Raw genomic sequence first — 22,346 nt, 5'->3', positions numbered from 1 at the left:
CGGGTATAGAACCACTACACATACGGGCAGGCTGGCGGATAGACTCCCTTGCTAATTGGCACTGGTTGGGAGGCTACAAAACGAGCACCATAGGGCGGCACTCTACAGGTGCTAAGAGCAAAGCAGATGGAGCTGCAGACCTTTGGAGCTCGCGGGCACACCTGAATGTTGATGAACTGAGCTGAGCTTAGCCGAGCTGAGTTCTACTGCTCTAATACCAAATGTGAGATGGAGTGAGGATCGAAGCTCAACTCAAAGTGCAGTAGACAGTGTGAGAGTGAAGCACGACACCCAATGCAATAGACTGAAAGAGTGTAATCTGAAAGTACAAGGTACAATCCTTAAACCTTAGGGTTGTAGGGGGTGTTCACACCCGAACATGATAAGGGCCTGTAAGTGCATGACATAAGCACATACGAAATAAGACAGTCTGGGGGAAAAAAACCTCTTGTACCGAGAGTAAAAAGTACCCCAATGCCCTACTGATCACCGATACTCCTATGTGAGTGTAGGTGTAAGTGAGGCGTAAGTGAAAAACCCAACACAATTGACTACTCTCAATAGCCGTCTAGATGATGATAAAAAGGCTATACTTCTTAATAGCCTAATGAAATAAGAACAATTCCATGGAACCATGACAGCTCTCAAGATGGCTCCAAAGATAAAATATGAAGAAATGGTCACCATCCTTTAGGATAACAAAAGACGCAACAAAGATGTTGACATAGCATCAATAGCCTTCTACACCAAGAAACAACAGCCCAAGTATCGATACTACGAGTGTATTGGCCACAATGTTAACAACCACTCAAGTGTCGATACTACAAGCATATTGGCCACACTATTAACCAATGCTACAAGAAGAAAGACAAGTAGCAAGACAAGCGACATGCCTAATATGCCGCTGATAGTGACCCTAATGAGCCACCTACTACTTTTGACAAGGCCCTTAATATATCTATTCAATCATTGTCTCTTGGATATACTAAACCCTATCAGTATGCTTTTTGAATCGAATCCTAAATAAATAAATAATGTGTTTTGGAATTAGACACTGACCATGCCAATGCATGTCTTACGACCTTTCCAAACACTTACTGTGTGGGATACTCTAGCCGGATTTTTATCCAAAAAGATTTGTACTTTTCTTTTATGATTCTATTAGGAGAGATATTTCAGAGGGGATTGTAACCACTTATCACATGACCTCTGAGTTTATCCCGAAAGCTATATCCATGCATTTGGGCTCTAGTCATGTACCCAGTGCCTCTGACCCACATTGGCTTTTGATCAACCTCTAAGAGATGCACAAGCACCTCTGAAGCATGTCTAAGCTTTTCGGTAGACCATATCATGATCTTTCTCACAGTGTATCTCTCTCACTTAAGTATCTCCTTTCCCAAATCATTATACGCGATTAGACATTACCTCTTAGAGGTAAGCCCTTCCCTTTTCTTTTTTCGGTGTGTTTTGTTCATGGGTTCAGCCACCCATGAACTAAAGAGGGGATTTATTAAATTTATTTCCCCATATACGAATATACATTATTGTGTGTAAAAGTGTGTGTTTAGGTGTAAACGCCTTTTACACCCCTTAGCATTTAACGAGGGTCAAAGCTGTAGGTGGATACCTCAGCCTATATATTCAGGCCCAATCACTTGTACTTACATCACAATCTATCACATCAATCTATTCAGTTTGTTGTGTACTTGCAAGATCTCTCTCTTGTTGAGCTAAAACATGCATTACTTGTTGATTAGCCTCTTAAACAGCCCCAAAACACACTAAAAATGCTCTTTTAGAGTAAAAACCCTAAAACAGGGAGCGGTTCGAGAGAGTTCAATGGAAACCCTAAAACAGGGAGCGGTTCGAGAGAGTTTAGTGAAAACCCTAATTTTTTGGGGTGCCCTTCCACATCTATAAATAGACAAGCTCCCCCCCATTCAGCCCCATTCGGTAGGTTTCACACTCTCCAGTGTAGATTTCAGCCATCAGTCTACCTCCACGTGGCTGTCCAGCCTTCGCGACTGCTGCCACCACTCCATCCAGCCTTGCAGTGCCCTCGCCTTCTTCCAGCTGTCACCCATTGTCTAGCGCCATCCCTCCTACTGCGTTTGGCCCTGTTCCTCATCGCCAGCACCTCCACCCTCATCTGTCCTCTGCGTTTGCAACTTCTGGCTGTTGGCGACAATAGGCAGCCCTCCTCCTCCATCAAGCGACACTCTGTCTACTACGTTTGCAGGCTTCTGGGGCCGCCCTCTGCCCTCTGCATCTTCTACAACTTGCATTTGGTTCTCCAGCAGCCTCTGGTACCATCGTTTTGCAATTTTCTCTCTCTTCACACTCCGACTAGTGGTCATAGACTTGGGATCCGTCTCCAATGGATGTCACACTCCAACATTGCTCTGTCCTTGAGCACACTATACACTCTTACATTCATTTACAGCATTCATTCACTTTAGAGTTGTGTTCTCTCTTTCCCTTCTTCTGTTTGTGTTTGAGTTTCTATGTTTGAGTTTTGAGTTTTTGCGTTTAGGGTTTGAGTTTTGAGTTTTGCATTTAGGGTTTGAGTTTTGCCCTCTGTGTCTATGTCTTCACATCTCTCTCTCTCTCTCTCTCTCTCTCTCTCTCTCTCTCTCTCTCTCTCTCTCTCTCTCTCTCTCTCTCTCTCTCTCTCTCTCTCTCTACCATGGAGCTTCACCCTCCATAGCCTACTAGTCCATCTTCATGAGCTCCATATCCAACAAAAATACTTCCCGTTTTGTGCAACAAGTAATCTCACAACGCACCATGCCTATATTCTATGAATTTGAGTGTCATCTATGCATTACGCTTGGTTATTCAATCAGTTTCATAGTGCTTCCTCCATAGAGGGGGCTCTTGTTATCTCTTCTTAGAGGGGGTAGTAAGGACAAGGCAAGAAAAATCAAACTCAAAACCAAAAACAAAATCAAACCCAAATTCCAAATCAAAACCAAAAATTAACAAGTATCGATCAAAGGCAAGAGATATACAACCAAAACAAAACACTCATACCCCTACCCCTCAATCGAGTAACTCCCAATAGGGGAGGCAGGGTGATGGCAACCAAAATCAAGGGCAGTGGCGAGACCAAACCCACACTGCCACCAACCAAACCCACACTACCACCGATTAGCCATCACAGCCAATATCGTTCTCAACTCCAGAGGACATGTCTAGCTGGTCTACTTGGCATGAGGCTCACCTTGTCTCTGTGGAGACATCAAAGGCTTCAAGCTTAGTCCATATTTACGAGTTACCTCTTGACAAGGCGACTCCAAAGACCCACTTTACCCCACATAGAGCACATCTCCTGTTTGGATCATGGATAGTGGAACCGCCCATCACATAACCCCCATCCAAGACATTTTGTCTGGTGTGGGAACAACTTCTCAGTCAAGATCCATGGTCTAGGTCACGACAAGTTTGATATTGTGACAAGGGCCGAGATCTCCCTTCGTTGGAGAATGTATACTATGTTCCCCAACTTGGTGTGAACCTTTCGTCCATTCAGCAGCTTTGCCAATTGGAGCGAGCAGTTTTCTTTACAGCAACCACAATCCACGTCATAGACTCTTAGACTAGTTCAATGATTGCTCACAACAAGGCACAACCTAGTAGCCTCTACCTGATGACCCAGTTTCTTTTCCATCCAACAACCAAGGACTCAAAATTCCACCGCTTCCAAGCTTTATCCACCACACGAGAGCCTGCGAACAAGGAGCACCTTTGGCATTATCACTTCGAACACCTTGGGTGTAACTTGCTCTATGAGCTTTGATGCCATCAAATGGTTGAGAGTCTTCCACACCTTAAACTGTCCAAGGATGTCTGTCCAACTTGTCAACTCGAGAGATAGCACTGTACTCCATTCCCTCAATAGACTACACATAGAGTTGAGGTACCTTTGAGATTAATTCATGTTGATCTCTGTGGGCCAACATCCACAACCACCCTTAACGGCACGATGTACTTTTTAATAGTGAATGACTTTTCTAGATACATGTGGATATATTTTCTAAAGCATAAATTTAATGCGTTCATCTACTTTTCAACATGGGTACTATTGGTGCATAACCAAACTAGTCGTCAAGTAGGATGTATGTGGATTGATTCTAGTGGTGAGGTTATCTCCCACAAGCTCACCAAGTTTCTACAGAAGCATGGCATCTCTCACCGGTTCACCTCTACCAACTTCCCTTCTCAAAATGGAGTCATACAACATATTCACAGCAACACATGGCAATCTCCTAGGGCAATCTCCCTTCCTTTCACCCATCTTTTTTGCTTCATCTATCTACTGTTACTTACAATAGCTCATCACTCCACTAAGGCTATGTAAGCGCAGGGAAAAACACGAGAATGACAATACTTTGAGCTTAAACAATTCAATCAATTATCACCATGAAAATTAGAAGATAGAGAGAGACAGAAAAAAGAGTTAAAACCACATTGAGAGGGGAACCGACCCCTCCCTCTTTACGGGAATTTATTGAAACAAAGTTGCAACGAGTGGGATACATGGGAACTAGGGTTTAAACACCCAGTCACATTAACTGAGATGTATAATGTATAAAAGACCCAGTTTAGGACATCCAAATATTATCAAGAACGTACTCTTCACCTTCATGTCGGCGCGGGAAGAACATAAGAACGACAATACTTTGAACTTAACCGACTCTATCAATTATCACCATGAAAGTTAAAAGATAGAGATTGAGAGAGAGAGAGAGAGAGAACAGCTAGAGAGAGAGAGGATGGCATCGTGGAGAGAGAGAGAGAGCTTTTGATGGCGGACCAGTGGATATGCTTCCCTTGACCTGCGCAAGTCCTCACCTGCCTCGCGCGCTGTCTGAGTTCCTCAGTTCAGCACACGGTCCCGTCTGCCCTGCCTGTGACATCGTGTCCTGCCTCTGCCTTCCTGAAAATTTCTAGTCGACCTGCAGAGTGAACTGACGCTATTGGACAGAGCTGCGACTTGAAGCATCGATCTTCTGCCCTATAACGTTTCGCCCTACAGATGCCCACCAAATTCGACCGTCCTGCTGCTCTCGTAATCGTGCTTGTCTTAAATCTGGAGTGGCGCCGCGCTGCAGTAAACCCTAGCCAGCAAGTGACATCGTCTGAGAAAGGGAGTGCCTGATCACACGGGTCACGTGCAGAGAGAGAGAGAGAGAGAGAGAACGCCCTGCAAATCGTTTCAGATCTCTTGTTAAAGTGGTGATACAACATGGCTGGTCTGGACATGGCCTTTATTGACCAAACGGTGGCAGCCCTTGGTCCGGATTCTGAAACAGAGAAACCAGAGGATATGGTTCCTTGCACAGAGGAGATGCCACCTGGTCCTAACTTCCAACCTGCGGGCAAACGCACCAAGCATACTTCGGAAGATACAATAGATCATCAGGAACGTTCTTATGCTCAGGTTGCTTCTGATTCTGTGGATTCTCAGGATGTTGACTGGGAGCATTTGCTGGAGTTTGCCAACACTCTGCTTGGTGATTATGTTCAACATAATCATGAAGCGTTTTCTGACTCTACCAACTGAAGATGTTCTGGAAGCCACTGTGGATCCTAAAAATGTTTTGCGCTCATTCTCAGTGTTTTATGAATGTGATGTTATACTCTTCTTCACTGGTAGGATCCCAGTGCTTTCCTATATTCGCCAGTGGCTGCAAAGTCTACTACAAGGAGAGTGTGTTGAAGAGATTTTTGTTGGGCCCCGAGGCTTTTATGAGGTGCTGTTGAAATCTGAGAAGCATCATGCCGATCTGCTGACTAAACTGCCATTGTTCTTTGATCGCCGTTTGGTCCATGTTGTGCCATGGCGCCCAATGGCAGATTTTCAGCGCTTGCTTCAACGCGAATGCCCGGTGTGGGTTGAAGTGGAAAACTATCCGGCTGTCTATTGGCCACTGTTAAAGGATGCCATGGCCGTTGTGTGCACTGTTTTGGTTCCCCCGAGCCTAAGGGCCACGAATCGTAACTGTTTGTGTATGTTATGGGACACTGCTCGGAAAAGGCCTGCTTGGTTACGTCTTAATTGCTCTGGCATCCAACCTTTGCACTTTCGTTTGAAATGGGGTAACTTTACAGGGCATTGTTTTTCGTGTGGAAACTGGGGCATTTTATGGCCGAATGTCCAGCGAAGCAACCGACTTCAGATGCTGAGCATGTTTTGCCTCCCATGGAAGATATGGTGCTTGATGCTACGTCGTAGGATGCGACCCAGCCACCTAAAGTTTTGGATAAAGGCAAATAACATGTTTTGGGTTTGGATTCCCGTGACAATGACTGGGTAGATGTACGTGCCAAAAAAGGTAAAAGGTTTGATGCTGGCATGGCGGATACTATGCCTAATGCTTCACAAGATTCCTTGCGTACTTATATGCGCAGGAAAGACATGTTGTCTTCAGAGCACACTACTCAGGCTATGGTTTCTTCTGCTCCTCGCAATCAGCCCACTAGGAAAGTATATACAGATGGTCCGAAGGGCCCACCTGCTAAGTTGGCTTTTGATGCTAGAGGTAACGTGATTACCCCATGGGATCGTCGTTATCCCCGTTCCATCCCCAAGACAGTGGATATACCATCTACCTCTAAATCTGGCAGTCAAAACTCTTTTGCCATGTTAGCTGATTTTTTGAATGAGGGAGTCCTTGACATTCTAGCAGAAAAGGCTAAATCGAGGCAAGCTTTGCCTCGTTCCTGATTTTCTTTTTTGAGTACACATGAAAATAGCCACGTGGAATGTGCGAGGCATTTGTTCTCGCAATAAGCAACATGCCATGTGGAGTTTATTGCATGAGAATCAGTGGGATGTCTTGTGTGCTGTTGAGCACAAGAGTCACGGTGAAGCAAGAAAAGTTGTGGATTGCCATGGGTTTCGCTTGTTTTATGCATTATTCTGGTGTGCTTATGATTGTACATGAGAAATATCGGCCTGTTTTTATTAAAAATGATGTACATGGTCGTTTTGTGGTGATTGAAGTTTTATTTGAAGGAGAGATCTTATGGTTAATTGGGCTTTATGCTCCAAATGACCCTTTATCCCGCCGGGATCTTTGGAATACTTTGCAGACCTCCTTGTCACTTGGCAAACGGGGTTTTTTTATGGGGGATTTTAATATCTGTATTGATCCTTCACAGTCCACATCAGAGCATTCGGTGATGGACACTCCGGAAAGCCGTGCGTGGAATGCGTTTGCTCTTGCCGTGCTTAAGCAAGATCTCTGGTCATGGCTACACCCTTCTTCTACAGGGTTTACTTTTCATTCTGCGCAGTATACAACTACATGGTCACGGTTGGACCACATGTACATCATGTAGGATGATGCTTTTCTTCCTGAGATGCTAGAAATGAAAGTGTTGCAGCAATATGCCTTGTTGGACCATTTTCCTCTACAGTTTGAGATGCTTGTACAACCCATTGCACCTTTTAAGCAATTTCTGGATAGACTCCCTTTGCGTTTCAACTCGTCTATTGAAGCATTCAATCTTTCAGGGTTATATGCAGCAATTGATTGATAGATTTTTATTGGACTTCTCCTCTGAGGGCAATGCTTCTTTTGAACGATTGCTCTCCAATGTGCAGCGGGTTGTTCGGCAGTATGGAATCCATCATGCCTCTCTTTGTCAGCGGCGTCAACAAGCAGCAGAGGAATTACTGGCTTTGGTTCGTTCTCTACTGGTGGAGACTCCAGATGATGTATTTCTGCTGCCATTGGCTATGCGTTTGGCTGATCTTATTAAAGAGTTTCAGTTGAAATCTTATCAGCAGGCCAAATTGCAAAATTTGACCGAGAATTTGCAAGATAGTGCTTGTCAGACTCATAAGTTCTTTCGAGCTCTCCATGCATCTCCTGCTCGAGAGAATATGACTAGACTCCAGGATGCAGAAGGTCAAATGGTCATTGATCCTCAGACTATTGTGAATATGTGTAGGAATTATTTTCTAGACCTTCTTGGTTCTACTCCTTCACCTTCTGACCAAATTACTCATGCCCGCTCAGTTTTCTATGATTTGGTCCGCAATCAGGATTCCACATGACATGCAAACTACTTTGGAGACAGATATTCGTAAGGCGGAGGTTATGGATGTTTTGTTACACTTGCCCAAGGATAAAAGTCCAGGTTGGGATGGTCTCACCAATGAATTCTTTGAGGTTTTTGCTACCTGACTGGTGAAACCATTGACGGCTATGTTTCAATAGGTTTGGGAAACGGGATTCATGCCTTCCTCATGGAAAGAAGGACTTATCAAACTGCTTTCAAAAGTTCCTTCGCCGTTTATATTGAAACATTAGCGACCAATTTCTTTGATGGGTTCTATGTATAAAATATTTTCCAAAGTGATGGCGATTCGGCTCCATAAGCATCTTCCTGCCATTGTGCATCCTCTTCAATATGGTTTCATTAAGAGCCGAAACATTCTGCATAATGTCTTAAATGTGGAAATGGCTATTGACTATGCAAGGCACTCTAATCAGGAGGTGGTATTGATTCAATTGGACCTGGAAAAGGCTTTTGATTATTTAGACTAGTCTTTCATTGCAGAACTTATGTCTACTATGGGCTTTGGTACTCGGATGTCTCATTCGATCTACACCATTAGTGCTGCGGCTTCTTCGCGAGTTATGCTGAATGGTGGTGTTACCGAGCCATTTGTCCTTGCATGCTCTGTGAGACAGGGTTGCCCTTTGAGTCCTCTCTTTTTTGCCCTTGCGACTCATCCGGTTCTTTTGATGTTATCTCATATGGCAGCTTCTACTCAGTTGGCTGGATTGTCTCTTCCTTTTGGACAGCACTTCATTAGTCAATCCTTGGTTGATGACAGCTTTATGATTTTGCGTGCGAACAAGGATAATCTTCGCAAAGCATTAGATGTTTGGACTCTCTTTGGTCGTGCTTCTAGTCTTTATATCAATGCTTTGAAATCAGCCATTCTCAATTGCACGGAGTCAGATTTGCAGTCATTGGACTGGCAGGGAATGGTTGTTTTCCGTGGTTTCATTGTCGGGCATCTTGGGTACCCTTTGGGTGTTGATGTTCGGCCAAAGCAACTACTAGAGTGGATTTCACAGAAACTGGCAGCTAAGTTTCTGTATTGGAAGTCACAGGCTTGGCCCTTCCATATTCGCCTCAAAGTGGCTCAGACAATTATGTTGCCAATGCTCACATATTTCTTGCCATTGCTGCCTTGGACTACTACTACATTGAATGCTCTTACTCAGTACATTCGTTTCATGTTATGGAAGGACTCCTTGCATGCAGGCATTTCATGGATTTCTCGGTCGCATGCATGTACCCCCAAACGCATGGATGATGGGGCTATTTTGGATGCCGAAACTCATATGTTGGCACTCCATTGGTCTCTTTTTCGTGCCATGTGCTTGGATCATCACCCGTGGGTCTTTATAGCCCATTATTTTCTTGAGGATCACGGGCTTGTGCATGGTAATACCCAAATTCGGAGCTCCCGGTGGCATGTTCTTAATGCAGACTCTCGGTTTTCTAGTCCTTCATCATCCCTGCTTGCTCATTTGGTATGTTCCTGGAAATTGATTCTCCAGAAGGCTCAGTGGCATCCAGCGGAGGACCGCTTAGCTACTAACTCTTTTCAATTGGAATTGTTGGCAGCCTCGCGATTACTTTCTTGGGAAGGCAAACATGAGCTCACACCAAAATTTAACCGCATGGTACGTTTGGGCTTGACTTCAGTTTGCAGATACCACCCTTGCCAATCGCAATGTGTTGATATCGTTTCGTACAGCCAGGAGGCTTTTTAGGATCCCTCGTGGATACCGTGATTTATGGAGACAGCTTTTGATGGTGCTCCAGAGTAGACAACCTTTTCCTGCCCTTGCTTCGCATCATCCCTGGCAGGACTGGAACCTTGCAGGCTGGCTGAATTTGGAAAAGGCCTCAGCTAACCAGGTGTACCATCTTCTGATTAAAGATCATCAATGGTTGGTTACTAAAGCTAATACTGTATGGGGATTGCGTAAATCTCAGTCATGGTGGAAAGTAACTGTGATGGAGGGGTGGTTGAACAAGACAACTCCTTTCAAATGCAAGGTCTTTCTTTGGAGGGTGATGATTGGTGGTCTTCCTCTTGCTTCAGCCCTTTCCAAGCGTCGAATCTCCAACGGCAATTGTTTCTTTTTTTCCACCATTGTGGAATCGGCCCGTCATCGATTTATTTCTTGCCCTCTCGCTAAGAAAATCTGGTCACTCTTGTCAGCGGTTTGGCGAGCAGTGGTTGGTTTCTCGCTAAGCCCTTTTAATTGGATTTTTGTGCGGCCCAAATACCCCACACCGGCACAGTCGCAAATGAAGATTTTATTTCACTTTCTTAGATACTGGGGCTGTTGGCACAATTGGACCATTCAGAATGTTTTTCCTTTTGATTCAGCCTCTAATGTTCAGGGACATATTGCTAAGCTTAAAGGTCTCTTGCATTGGCAGATAGATCTTATTCGGCACTCTAACTTACTCCCTCGGAAGGACTTACTTCCCTGGCATATGGCAATTTCCTCTACGTCTTTGCCATGACTTTTGTAACTCTTTTGTCGTTTAGTACTTTATAAATATAACATCCATTACGGAAAAAAAAAGAGAGAGGAGTCGACACCACATTGAGAGGGGAATCAACCTCTCCCCCTTTTCAAGAATTTATTGAAACAAAACTACGGGCACCAAGTACCTAAACCATATACAAAAGGCTTGTTACATCCCTCCCTCTTGAAACCTGTCTCGTCCTCAAGACGTTGCTTGAAGTATTACTAATCCTACAATTTATTTATAAGCTACAAGTATTTCTGGATAGTCTTTAAAATGCTCTCCTAGCATCTATTTAGAATCTAAATTAGAGTAATTTTTAAATTTCAAAAGGAATTTTCTAGAAATGTTTCTTCTTTGTTTCTTGATCATATAAAAGACTATTTGATTTGGTTGAAGTATCTCCTCCTGCTCATCTACTTCAAGTGGATCCTCTATTACAGGTTCCAATGGTAGAGACCCTTCATAAGGCTTCAAAAGATGGATATGAAAAGCATTGTAGCTTCTTCAATGCTCTAGAAGTTGTAGCTGGTAACAAATATTATTAATCTTTTCAGTGACTTGAAATGGCCCATAATTTCTTCCTACAAGCTTAGTGACTTGGAATAAAGGCTTGTTAGGGCTTCTTAGATGACCTTTGTCAAACTTTAGACATAACCCAATCTCCTTTTTGTGAAATCAATTACCTTCGATACTTATCTGCTGCTTTCTTTTATTTTTCTTAAGATCTTTGGATAGCTCATCTAACTTGGGCAAAAGCTGTTTCCATAACAAGCACAAACTCATCGGCATGAAATATTTTTTTCTTGGTCTTAAGAATAGGTAATAATAGTGGTTTTCCATATATGATCTTAAATGGTACTTTACCTTGCTGTAGAAGTATGAACTGTGTTGTTATAGGCATATTCTACCAAAGGTAAATACTTTTTCCATTGTTGGTTGGATTCATAGCAATAGCACTTCAGCATTTCCAATATTGTGAGTTTCACTATCTCACTTTGACCATCTGTTTAAAGATTATAAGAATAAGAAAATGTAAGCTTTGTATCCAAATTTTCAAAAACAACTGGTCAAAAGAGACCAATGGTTCATGGATCTCTATCACCCACAATGGATTGTGGTAACCCATGATACTTAAAGATTTGTTGAATAAATATTCTAGTCATATGTTAAGACTTGATAGTCTTCTTGACTAAAATGAAATGAGTCTGTTTACTAAACCTACCAATAATAGTCAATATGCCATCATTGCCATTCGTTGATTTGACCAAGCCAAAAATAAAATCCATAGCAATGATTTCCCAAGGTTAACTCGGAATTGGCAATGGTTGCAAAAGACCTATAAGCTTTTAGCAATCAAACTTAATCTTTTGGCACACAATATATTCTTTGATAAATTGTTCAATGTCTCGTTGAAGACTCGACCAAAAGAAATATATTCCAAGTGTCTTGGTTGTGGCCAAAATACCACGATGAGCCATGTAAGGAGCCACTGATATTCTCCCATAACTTTAGGCCTAAAATATTTAGTAGCACACAACTTATTCTCCATCAAAGAAACTCTATCTTTGATAACATAGAAGTTTACCCTTTTTCCAAGTTATAAACTCTCCCAAATGATTTTAAAATCTTCATCAAAAGCATACATGTCCCTCATACTAGTAAAATCTATATGATCAATCATGGACATTGTATGAATCTGAGATCTCCTTGATAGGGCATCAACTACCTTGTTTTGCCTAAGAACATGCAGTATTTCAAAGTTAAATTGAGCTAAATAATTGGCCCATCGAATATGCTTTTCAAAAATCTTTGGTTGGTTCAAAAAATGTCTCAAACTGTCATGGTCCGTCTTGATAAGAAATTCTCCACCTAAAAGATAGTATCTCTAATCTTTTAAAGCTTGAATGATGGCCATTAGCATCTTTTTAAAGATAGTAGCATTATTTTCTACATTTTGCAACCTTCTGCTTACATAAGCAACTACATCCCCTTCCTGGTTCAAGACTACATCAATGCAATCTCCTGAAGCATCATGTTCCACAAAGAAAGGTTTCGACAAATTAGATATAATCAAAACAGATCATTTGCTGATATAGAACTTTAGAGCTTGAAAAGCTTCCTTCTCTAGTTTGGTCCATCAAAATGCCACTGCTTTCTTGGTTAAATCATGCAATGGTCCAGCAACCATTACAAACCATTTAATAAATCTCTTGTAATAAGAGTATAATCCCAAGAAACTTCGAACTTCATGAACACTAGCCAATTCTGGCCATTCCACAATAGCCTTAACTTTTTCTAGATCCATCTGAACCCCTTCTTTGGATACAATATGGCCCAAGTAGTGAATCTCTTCTAAGAAAAGTTCACTCTTTTTGCCATTCACATAAAGTTTGTGTTTGCGGAGTTCTTAAAACACTATTTTCAAGTGTTGCTTATACTCTTCTTCATCTTTCGAATAAGCCAAAATATCATCAAAGAAAGTACATGTAAACTTCCAATATGCACTAAAGATTCTTTTCATCATTCTATTAAAGCTTGCAAGAGCATTTGTGAGATCAAATGGTAGCACAAGAAACTCATACAAACCAAAAGTTATTTTGGATGCTGTTTTATGAATATCTTGAGGAGCAATCCTTATTTGATGATAGCGACTCTTCAAGTCAATCCGGCTGAATACTTTGCATCCATCCAATCTATCCAAGATATCATCAATTCTTGAAATGGGAAACCTATTCCAAATAGAAATTTTATTGAGGGCCCTCTACTCCACACACATGCGTCAAGATCCATCTTTCTTTTACACTAACAGAACTAGAGAGTAAACAAGTCAGGAACCAGGTCTTATTAGACCCTTCTCCAAAAGCCCAAGCCTTCCCACCTTTGAAATCTCAGCCCTCAAGAGCTCCTTCAACCATTCTTAACCTCTCTTACCCAAATTGAAGACATGGAGCTCAGCATGCAAGGATTTCTTGTGGGCAGCCATAAAAGCTTCCTTTGAAGCTTTCCATGACTGAAGATTTGTTGGGGTATAAAGTCCCTTTAATCTCCGTGTATATAAACTTACGGGTGTAAACACACTCTTACGGATATAAAGTCCCTTTAATCTCCGTGTGTATAAACTTACGAGTGTGAACACACTCTTATTTGTATCCTAACATGCAAATACATTTTATTCTTTGCGTACCGTAACTCAATTGCTACACTCATCTTAGGATTCTCTCACTCTCACTCTCAACACTGCTTCTACTTCATTTCTGTCTTACACGTCATCGCGCACTCGTCCCAACAAACTGGTATCGAAGCTGTGGCATGAGTGTGCACGCTTCCTAAGGACAGTGCGAGTTAGTTCTACACGCACGAAGGAGTCAACCAGTTCACCTTTTCTATCAGTCATTGGGAGCAGGCCAGTGTCATTCTAACCAAACTAGTCAGGCGTAGGCAATCAACAGCTATCGCGACTTAACAAGGACGCATGGAGACCAGCTGTTACGGCAGATGACAGATCGGGCAGTTACAACGACAGATAATAGGTCAGGCAGATGTGACATCACGTAGCAATTCAGGCTTGATACGGCAAGTCAGCAGACGATAGCCCTGGCATGACGTGGCATTATGGGCCAGGTGCGAGGCAAGTCAATGGGCGCCACGCTATGGCAGGCCCGCTTTCGTCATATTTTTTATTTTGTTATTCCCTACAAATTATTCCCTTTCTCATTAATGAGGATTTACACCCATAAGCACAACTCCCAGATTTGTGTATATTTATGTCCGAAAAATTAGGGGTTTTTCCAAATTTGATACTAGTCATACATAACAGTGACATTCGACCTAGAAATTGCAAAAATTGTGTACATTGGCCTTGAAAATTCTGGGGTTTTTTATGTATCAATGAAATTTTGCTCAATTGAGCCGAATTTACTAACGTTGGTGCACATTTGGACCCGAGAAATTTGGGGCTTTTGCAAAATTCTGTAAAATTTTGCTAAACTTGTCTGTTTTTGCCCTCGAGAACACATATTAATGCAATTGGGGCAAAATTGATCAATGAAATTTTGGGGCTTTTGCTGAAATTTATGAATTTAAGCAAAATTGAATTGTGAAATGTACATTGGGAACATTGTTGAAGCAATCTTGGTGCTGTAAGCAATGAAATTCGAGCTTATTATCTCCCACTTGTGAGATTTTGAAAAAATTTGCAGAGAATTCTGGTGTTTCTATGTATCGGAAGTGCTTTTGGGCACATATGTATACAATACATGGTTGACAGCTCCCATTGAGTTGATATATTATTGAATATTCATGGTGCAGCAGTCTTAGTGATCACTTACAGATCTACGATTGTTGCAAATGTATTTTTGGTGATGTTGCTGAAGTGGTAGTCACTTTGCAGTGGTGTATGCATGGATTATATACTGAAATCTCAGTTATATTGTTGAAAGTCATTCCTTCTACTGCTATACATGAACTTGGATCAACTCTTGCTCTTATCTCCTAAAATTTCTGATTGAAATTAGCTTAATATCTAGCCTAATGTTTACTATCATAAAATACAGCATTGGTACTTGGCACTTTGTTGAATAATGACCACTAATGCTTCTAGCAGCAGTGACACTAAATCCCTTCTCGAAATCAAGAGGTTTGATAGCATTGGCTTTGACTTGTGGAAAGACAGGATGCAAGGCATTTTGTTTCTCAAGGATTGTAACGATGCTCTCTTGGAAATCAAGCTTACAACAATGAAAGATGAGGATTGGGCTGGACTCAACAAGAAGGCCATTGCATACATTAAAATGGCAGTATTTGATGATGTACTAACAGACATTAAGCGTTACGATACGGCTTATACCATATGGAAAAAGTTTATGGACACTTATAAAAATACAACTCTAGTAAATCAAGTGCATCTCATGCGCAGGCTTGTAAACATGGAATTGGATGAGTCTAAGCCAACATCGGAGCATTTGAGTGCTTTCACATGGATTTTGAGTCAGTTGTTGCAAGACTGGTTTGCAACCCTTCAATGTTGAAGGCTATTTTCTTATTGATGACTTTGTCTAACGGCTAGGAGTCTTTGGTTGTTTCACTAAGCAACAACCCTGCTTTAACCTTTGATGGTGTCAAAGGCTCTATTCTCAATGAGGAAGAAAGTCCAGTGGAGAAAGTGGTGGTTCAGCCTATCATCTTAGAGACAAGTCAGAAAAGAGGGATAATGCAAGAAGTAAAGGTAAAAGCAGGAGTAAAAGCAAGGGCAAATAGCAGGATGTTACTTACTATTCCTTTTTCCGATCATTTAGGAGACACTTTCCGTGCCATCCAGTCTACTATATTTATATCACTTTCTAGGTAGATTGGTTAGTTTATTTCGCTAGTGTCTATATAGACAATGACCACTCATGCACATTTAGTTCTTTGAGCAAGCATTTAACTTGGGATTTTTGTGTGGAATTTTTTTTTACCTCTAATGCCCTCACTTTTTCTTTTTTTTTTATACTGCCACTACTCCTTGACATATTTGTTTCCATTATGGTATTGGAGAATATATCTTTCCAATGTGCAATGCATTGAAATTGTATGCCTGCATAACAATGATATGTAAATGTTGATACCCTCTTTCAGATCGTGGGTGATAAGTACATTAAAATATACAATGCTGAAAGACCTTCCAAAGTACAGACAACAATGACACTAAGGTAGGACCATGAATGTCCAAGTGGTGGGTGATCAAGCCACCACCAAGGTGCCTTGAAAAGACACTGGTGTCGAGGTTGATTCTACCAATCCCTAACCACAGAGAGTAGAAGTAGTTGAATCTTGATCCTTGTTACGAAGCAACTTCGTGGAAACTTGAAAGCACTATCATGACCATGGATTCCCCACCTTTGGCCAATGCCTAAATATGTAAGGAACATAATAAGGATGAATCAAAGGCAAGGGAACGGACTTCAAGAAGATATCCACCTCGTAACTCCGTATTCAAATGTATTTTCCATTCTTGATAATACTTTTGCTTTTTCAAATACCAATTTAATGCTGAATCATGCTACATGATGCAAGACAATGGTAATACATAAAAGCCTTGATGAAGCTGAAAGCTCTCTGAATGTTTTTGTCTAGCTGGGAAGACTGAAACTGCATAAGAGCAGCATAAAAATTACATTTTACTTTTTTTTCTTTTTTTTTTAAGGAGTTGCTACTTCTCTCCACAAAACAAAACGAAAGAAACCCCCCCCCCCCCCCCCCGCCAAACAAAGGACTTTAAGGCACTATGCTTTGTAGATGGTCCCTGACTTGCTGGAAGCCGGGAGGACTGACACTATCAGAGGAGTAGCTGTCATAACTTTCTCAAGTTTAATAAAATTCCCTGCTTTCTTCTCCCTCCAAGAAACAAGCCTCTAAACTCTGTAAGTGCTAGAGCCTAAAAGGACTGATACTGTCAAAGAGCATGTGCAAATATGTTTTTTGCAACTAAATTTTTCCACTTCAAATAAACAAGCCTATAATCTCTGTAAGTGCTGGAGCCTAGCACTGATACTGTCAAAAAGTATCTGTAGCAATGTATCCCCATTCTTTTCCTTTTTCAGAGCCATAATGCAAACCTTTTCTCCTGTGAGGGAGGCCACAAATTTCCTTGTGTGATCCCATTGGCTGCTCTTCCTCCTGCTGCTGCTGCTGATGATGACGAGCTTACTGATGAGAAGAGCGCCTCCAAGCAGGCACAGCGCCTTCACCACTACGCCTTTCGCCCTGCGGCCATCGCCACCACCGTCTCCACCATCACTGCTGTTACTTGGCGGGGGTGCAGCGTCGCCCCTTTCATGGAATGGCTCTTCGTCACCTGCCATTGCTGCGCTCATGAGAGCGCAAAGTTTTCCTTGTATTTTGCAATTAAGGTTGTCACTTGAATCAAATAGATGTTTCTTCATTACCTTATTTTATTAGCATCCACCTCAAGAGGGCATTCCTATGACCTGTTCCAATGGTTGAATTGATTTAATACTTCTAGCATGGGCCTTAAGAGGGCATTCCTGTAATCTATTTCAATGGTTGAGGCTCATTCACTGTTGATTGGACTGATTGAATTACACTTATTTATTCCAATGGTTGAGGCTCATTCACTATTGTTTGAACTTATTGAATTACACTTATCTTATTTGTTAGCATAAGCCTTTAAGAATCCAATCGGTCTTATCTTGTTTGTTAGCATCACCCTTACGACGGCATTCCTATAATCCTCTTTTAATGGTTGAGTCTCACTCACTCTTGGGTGGACTAATTGAATTACACTTATCTTATATATTGTTAACATCACCCTTTAAGCAATCCAAACAATCTTATCTTATTTGTTAGCATCATCCTTACCAAGGCATCCCTATAATCTATTCTAATGGTTGAGACTCACTCACTCTTGGTTGGATTGATTGAATTACTCAAAAAGTAATTCAATCAATCTTATCTCGTTTATTTAGTATCACCCTTAGCAAGGCATTCCTATGATCTATTTTAATGGTTGAGGCTCAATCACCCTCAATTGAACTAATTGAATTACCCTTGGTTGGACAAATTCAATTACTCTTTAAGTAAGCTAAAATTCAATAAGAGATGGTCCATGTAGTGAGAGAGCTAAGCAAGAGTAAAGTGAACATGTATCTTTTGATTTTGGGTTTGTGCACAAAATTTCCCTAGCATGCCAACCTATTACAAACCAATTCCGACAACTTACCAGTAAGATGATATGTCATGGCACTAGCACAAAGGTGGAATAGTAGTGGACCAATAAGGAAGTTGGCGAGTAGCATTAATGAGATTGGTGAGGAAGTTGATGAGGAGCATTAACGAGATTGGTCAAGTCAAACAAAGTCGTGCGAGTCCCTACGCTTCACATAGGTGCTTCCATTACTTCGACATGCTCCACTCAATATGGACTCAAAGCAGTGTTTTCATTCACACATGACTATCTAGAGCAATGATATATTACACTCTCCTGCAACCTTGTATTAATGGCTTCCATTGGTGTGTTTTATGCACAAATAGAAGCTCACATAGAATATGCTTAAGTTACATGTAACTCTAGTAAATTTGGACATTTGAGCCCTCATTTGCTACTCTTGGGTAGGATTGAAGATAAAAAGCACACATGTTAGTTAATAAATTCGCAAAATTCTTGTGATGTTCAACATGCAAGAGAATGGAATGTTGTTTGGGTTGGCTAAATAGTATAGTGCAAGCCCAATTAGCATGGATCTTATGGCAATCAAGGGTTATTCTACAAATGTTATGTGAAGCCCAATAGAATTATTACATGCATATGTAGGGACCTTGAATATATGGTTAAATAAGGGAACATGTACATATAATTAGAAAAAAGACACCTTCTATGAACCACTTTGTAGCACTAATTTCATCTAAGCTTTCCTTAAACACTTGTTCCAACTTGGGTATGTTCCACACAATAGAGAAATTTTACCTTGTCACATGCAATTTGTAAATGTCAATTCATTTAAGCTTTCCTTTCTTAAATTTTTGTTCTAACTTGGGTTTGTTTGTTTCACAGGTAGAGAAAGTTGCCCATGTCACATGTAATTGTCAAAAGCATGGCTATAGATGATGGCCCACATTTTAGTTTGGAAATCTAAGAATGTTAGAAATCAAATATTATAACTAGAAATAAACTAATATCTTTTACTAGAATTAATGCACCTTTTAGGCTTGTATAGTGGATTTCTTAGTGAACTTTTCAAACTTACTATAAATAAGAAAAGGCCTTCTTTCAACTCGTCGACCATATTTCATTTCCCAACATGGAAACCCCAACTTCCCCTCTAGTTGGCTACTTGAGAAAATTTCCCTAGAATGCATGTATTTAAGTCATGTGTATTTTGATTGTTTGGTATCCCACTGAACATCATTTGGTTACAATTGTCTCCATATGAAGAGAACTTCAAAAAGCTTATTGTAAAGCAAGGAGAGTGCACACATATGCATCAATAGCAAATAACAATATGTTGCTCATGTTGATCACATCTCCCCATTGTCAACTGTGTACAATGAGAGAGAATGGGAGGGCCTTGCATGAGACGACCACATGTTACTTAGAGTCTGCTCACATGTCCACATGTAAAGCTACCTTTCACCCTACCAATGTATGCATGTGGGGTCATGCACACACGATTCAAACACCTTGCACACCCTAATGGAACCTACAATCGTCAAAATTCAAACCCATAAAAGGTATTGAAATAAATGCACTCTTATTCTAGTGCTTAATGGATATGATCTCATTGTCTATGAAATTATATAACTAGCATTTTACTGCATACAACAACCAAGGCATGGAACTCTATCATATAAAATTGCACATAATGTAAATCAAGGAACACGAAAACAAAGAATTGTGAGTCTAGTAGAATGTCCACATTCTACTCACAAGGAGTAAGTGTAGCAAATGAACACCTATCAAAAAGAAGGTCCACATTCTACTCACAATGAGTAAACATATCAAACCTCTACCTATCAAAAGGATATGATGATCAATCTCTAACATCAACTCCAAGTGATGATGAACCACAATGGTACACTATTGTGGCCTCTCATCTCCACAACACTATTCGATAATCATGGAATCTATATCATCATACTCCATTTGCTCCATCCTCTTCCTCTCATCTTCATGTATTTAGGCACATCATTAAATGGCTTCAAAACCATGTGTCATCTCTACAATTGATCACATTTCTAGGATCTTCAAGGGAAATGACATTTTTTGGCAAGGATAGTGCTTCGCATTTTCCATCATGAGTACCACTTGGACTTGAATTGTTGTACCGCCTAGTTGTCTTTGCTTCGCATTTGCTTGAGTGAAATGCATGGAATACACTCTTGGAGACTCTCAAATGAGTCATGATACACACCCAATTTATATGAAGGATGTGCATCTTATACTTTGAATGGTGCTCCTTATTCCACTTTCTTGCATTTTAATGATTCTTATATGTCTCTTCAATGCTCATTTGGATCATGCATAAGGAGAAACATTAAGAACATAATGAAAGAAAATAGATACTGTCAAATATAGATTGTCAAATTGAAAGACCTATTTGTGAATGTCATCACTTGCCCAAGAGCTAAGGCTGCTAGGCCAACTCAAGAGGATGGACTACCATGAGGTGACCACATGGTCTCTTAGGAACACCTTATTTGAAAGAGGTTCTAGTCAAGAATCATCTAGATGTAGGATCATGCCTCAAGATTTACTTGAGAAATGTTCCTCCAATTCAAGGGGCTACTTAACCAATGGAGAAAAGTTTTCTTTCTTATCCAACTAGTGTATCTCCAGGTCAATTGCTAGATTCTAGTGTTAGAATTCCAAAATCAATTTCTAAAATCCTTATTACAAGTGATGAACAAGCCTCAGTGTCCATTTGCTGCAAGAAGAGCATTTATCTTTAAGTCACATTTATTAGTGTTGTCATGGCAAAGTCCTTGGCAGATATGGTTGCATTGCACTGAATATCTACAAGGAGTACGGGCTAATGGATTAGGAACCAGCTCCCTTCTTGGTGCAAATGGTAGGTCAAACAAGGATGAAGACTTTTGGCATCTAGAAGTCTATGGTGCTAGTAATAGCCAGCGTCCCATTTAGGACATCCTAGTGGCACTTGATATTGAGGAAGAAAGTGTGAAATTAAGTTTGTTCTCGATTATCCATGGCTAAAGTAGGCTCACGTAATGAAACGATCCTTGATAGCCCTTAACATAGAGGAAGAAAGTGTGGAATTTAAGCTTTTTCTCAAATTTTCATGGCTAAAGTAAACTCAAGTTAAGCATAAGTGGAAACTAACACATTCTCCATTTAAGGGGATAAAAGAAGATGGCCTCGAATAAAATAACATAACTACCATCAATTATAATAGATATGTGATATTGGAGATCATAATTACAAGTGGAAGGTGTGGAAGACAATGAGAAGCAAGCCTTATTTATGTCACTTTGCTTGGTGAATGTTTTGGCTAATAGCAAATGTATGGACTTAAGATGTGTAGCCTTTCTTACTAGTACAAGTTTTGGATGCAAAGTGTGGGCAATGCTAAAAGGAGAAGATTTGGCCAAGATTGATCTTCACAACATTCTTAAGAAGGGAAAGGAATTTCAATAGCAAATGCAACAGGTTAATAGAGTCAAGGAAGATGAGCTTATAGCAATCAATTTGGGTGATGAAGAGAATCATAAACTCACATTGAGAGCAATGCCAAACTTGATGAGGACTTTAATTCTGTCTAAGCGATTTAAGATGTGCTTGCATGGGCTTATTTGATAGGAGGGGCCAGAGCCTAAGTTTTATTATCATAGAATACCTTGAAGCCAAGTGTAATGACTAACAAATCACAAATATGCCAAAAATTTCCATTTATGGCAACATTAGTATTTGCAACTAAAATTCATGGCTCCATTGGAGTAGAAAGGGTTTATCCTAATTGTTCCCGAGAAGAATAGGAAGCCTCAAACCTATATGGATTACAAAAAATGCCAAAATGGAATGAGGTTACAATTAATGATCCATTCATGTCTCCTTATCTAGATAGCCTTTTAAACGCGAGTAGATTGGACATGATATTTAGTCTCTTTTGGATAAGGCATCCCATGCCTCTAAATGAGCTAAAGTCATTAATATTAATCATGACTAACATTTCAACAAGTACATGGCATTGTGCAACTGGCTTTAAGTGGAGTTTTAGGATAATATAAAAGTTTGCCCTCTCATTTTA

General features: G+C 40.7%; 1 protein-coding gene across 4 annotated transcripts in view; it reads right to left on the bottom strand.

Annotated features, from left to right (window-relative positions):
- The window catches only part of LOC148016052 (chromophore lyase CRL, chloroplastic-like), a 110,608-nt gene extending 93,139 nt beyond the window's left edge, over positions 1–17,469 (bottom strand). For all 4 annotated transcript variants that reach the window (XM_087664755.1, XM_087664753.1, XM_087664756.1 and 1 more), the window contains exon 1: positions 17,181–17,469. In XM_087664755.1, the coding sequence (XP_087520881.1) occupies positions 17,181–17,438 (258 nt within the window). In that variant the 5' untranslated portion in view covers positions 17,439–17,469. The remainder of the gene's footprint in view (positions 1–17,180) is intronic.
- Between the last annotated feature and the right edge of the window lie 4,877 nt (positions 17,470–22,346).

The sequence above is a fragment of the Lygodium microphyllum genome, chromosome 23, assembly GCF_053477565.2.
Source record: "Lygodium microphyllum isolate KBCC chromosome 23, Lygodium_microphyllum_v1.1.10, whole genome shotgun sequence".
Lineage (NCBI taxonomy): Eukaryota > Viridiplantae > Streptophyta > Polypodiopsida > Schizaeales > Lygodiaceae > Lygodium > Lygodium microphyllum.
The sequence above is the reverse complement of the archived record's forward strand: the minus strand, read 5'-3'. Positions and strand labels throughout refer to the sequence as shown.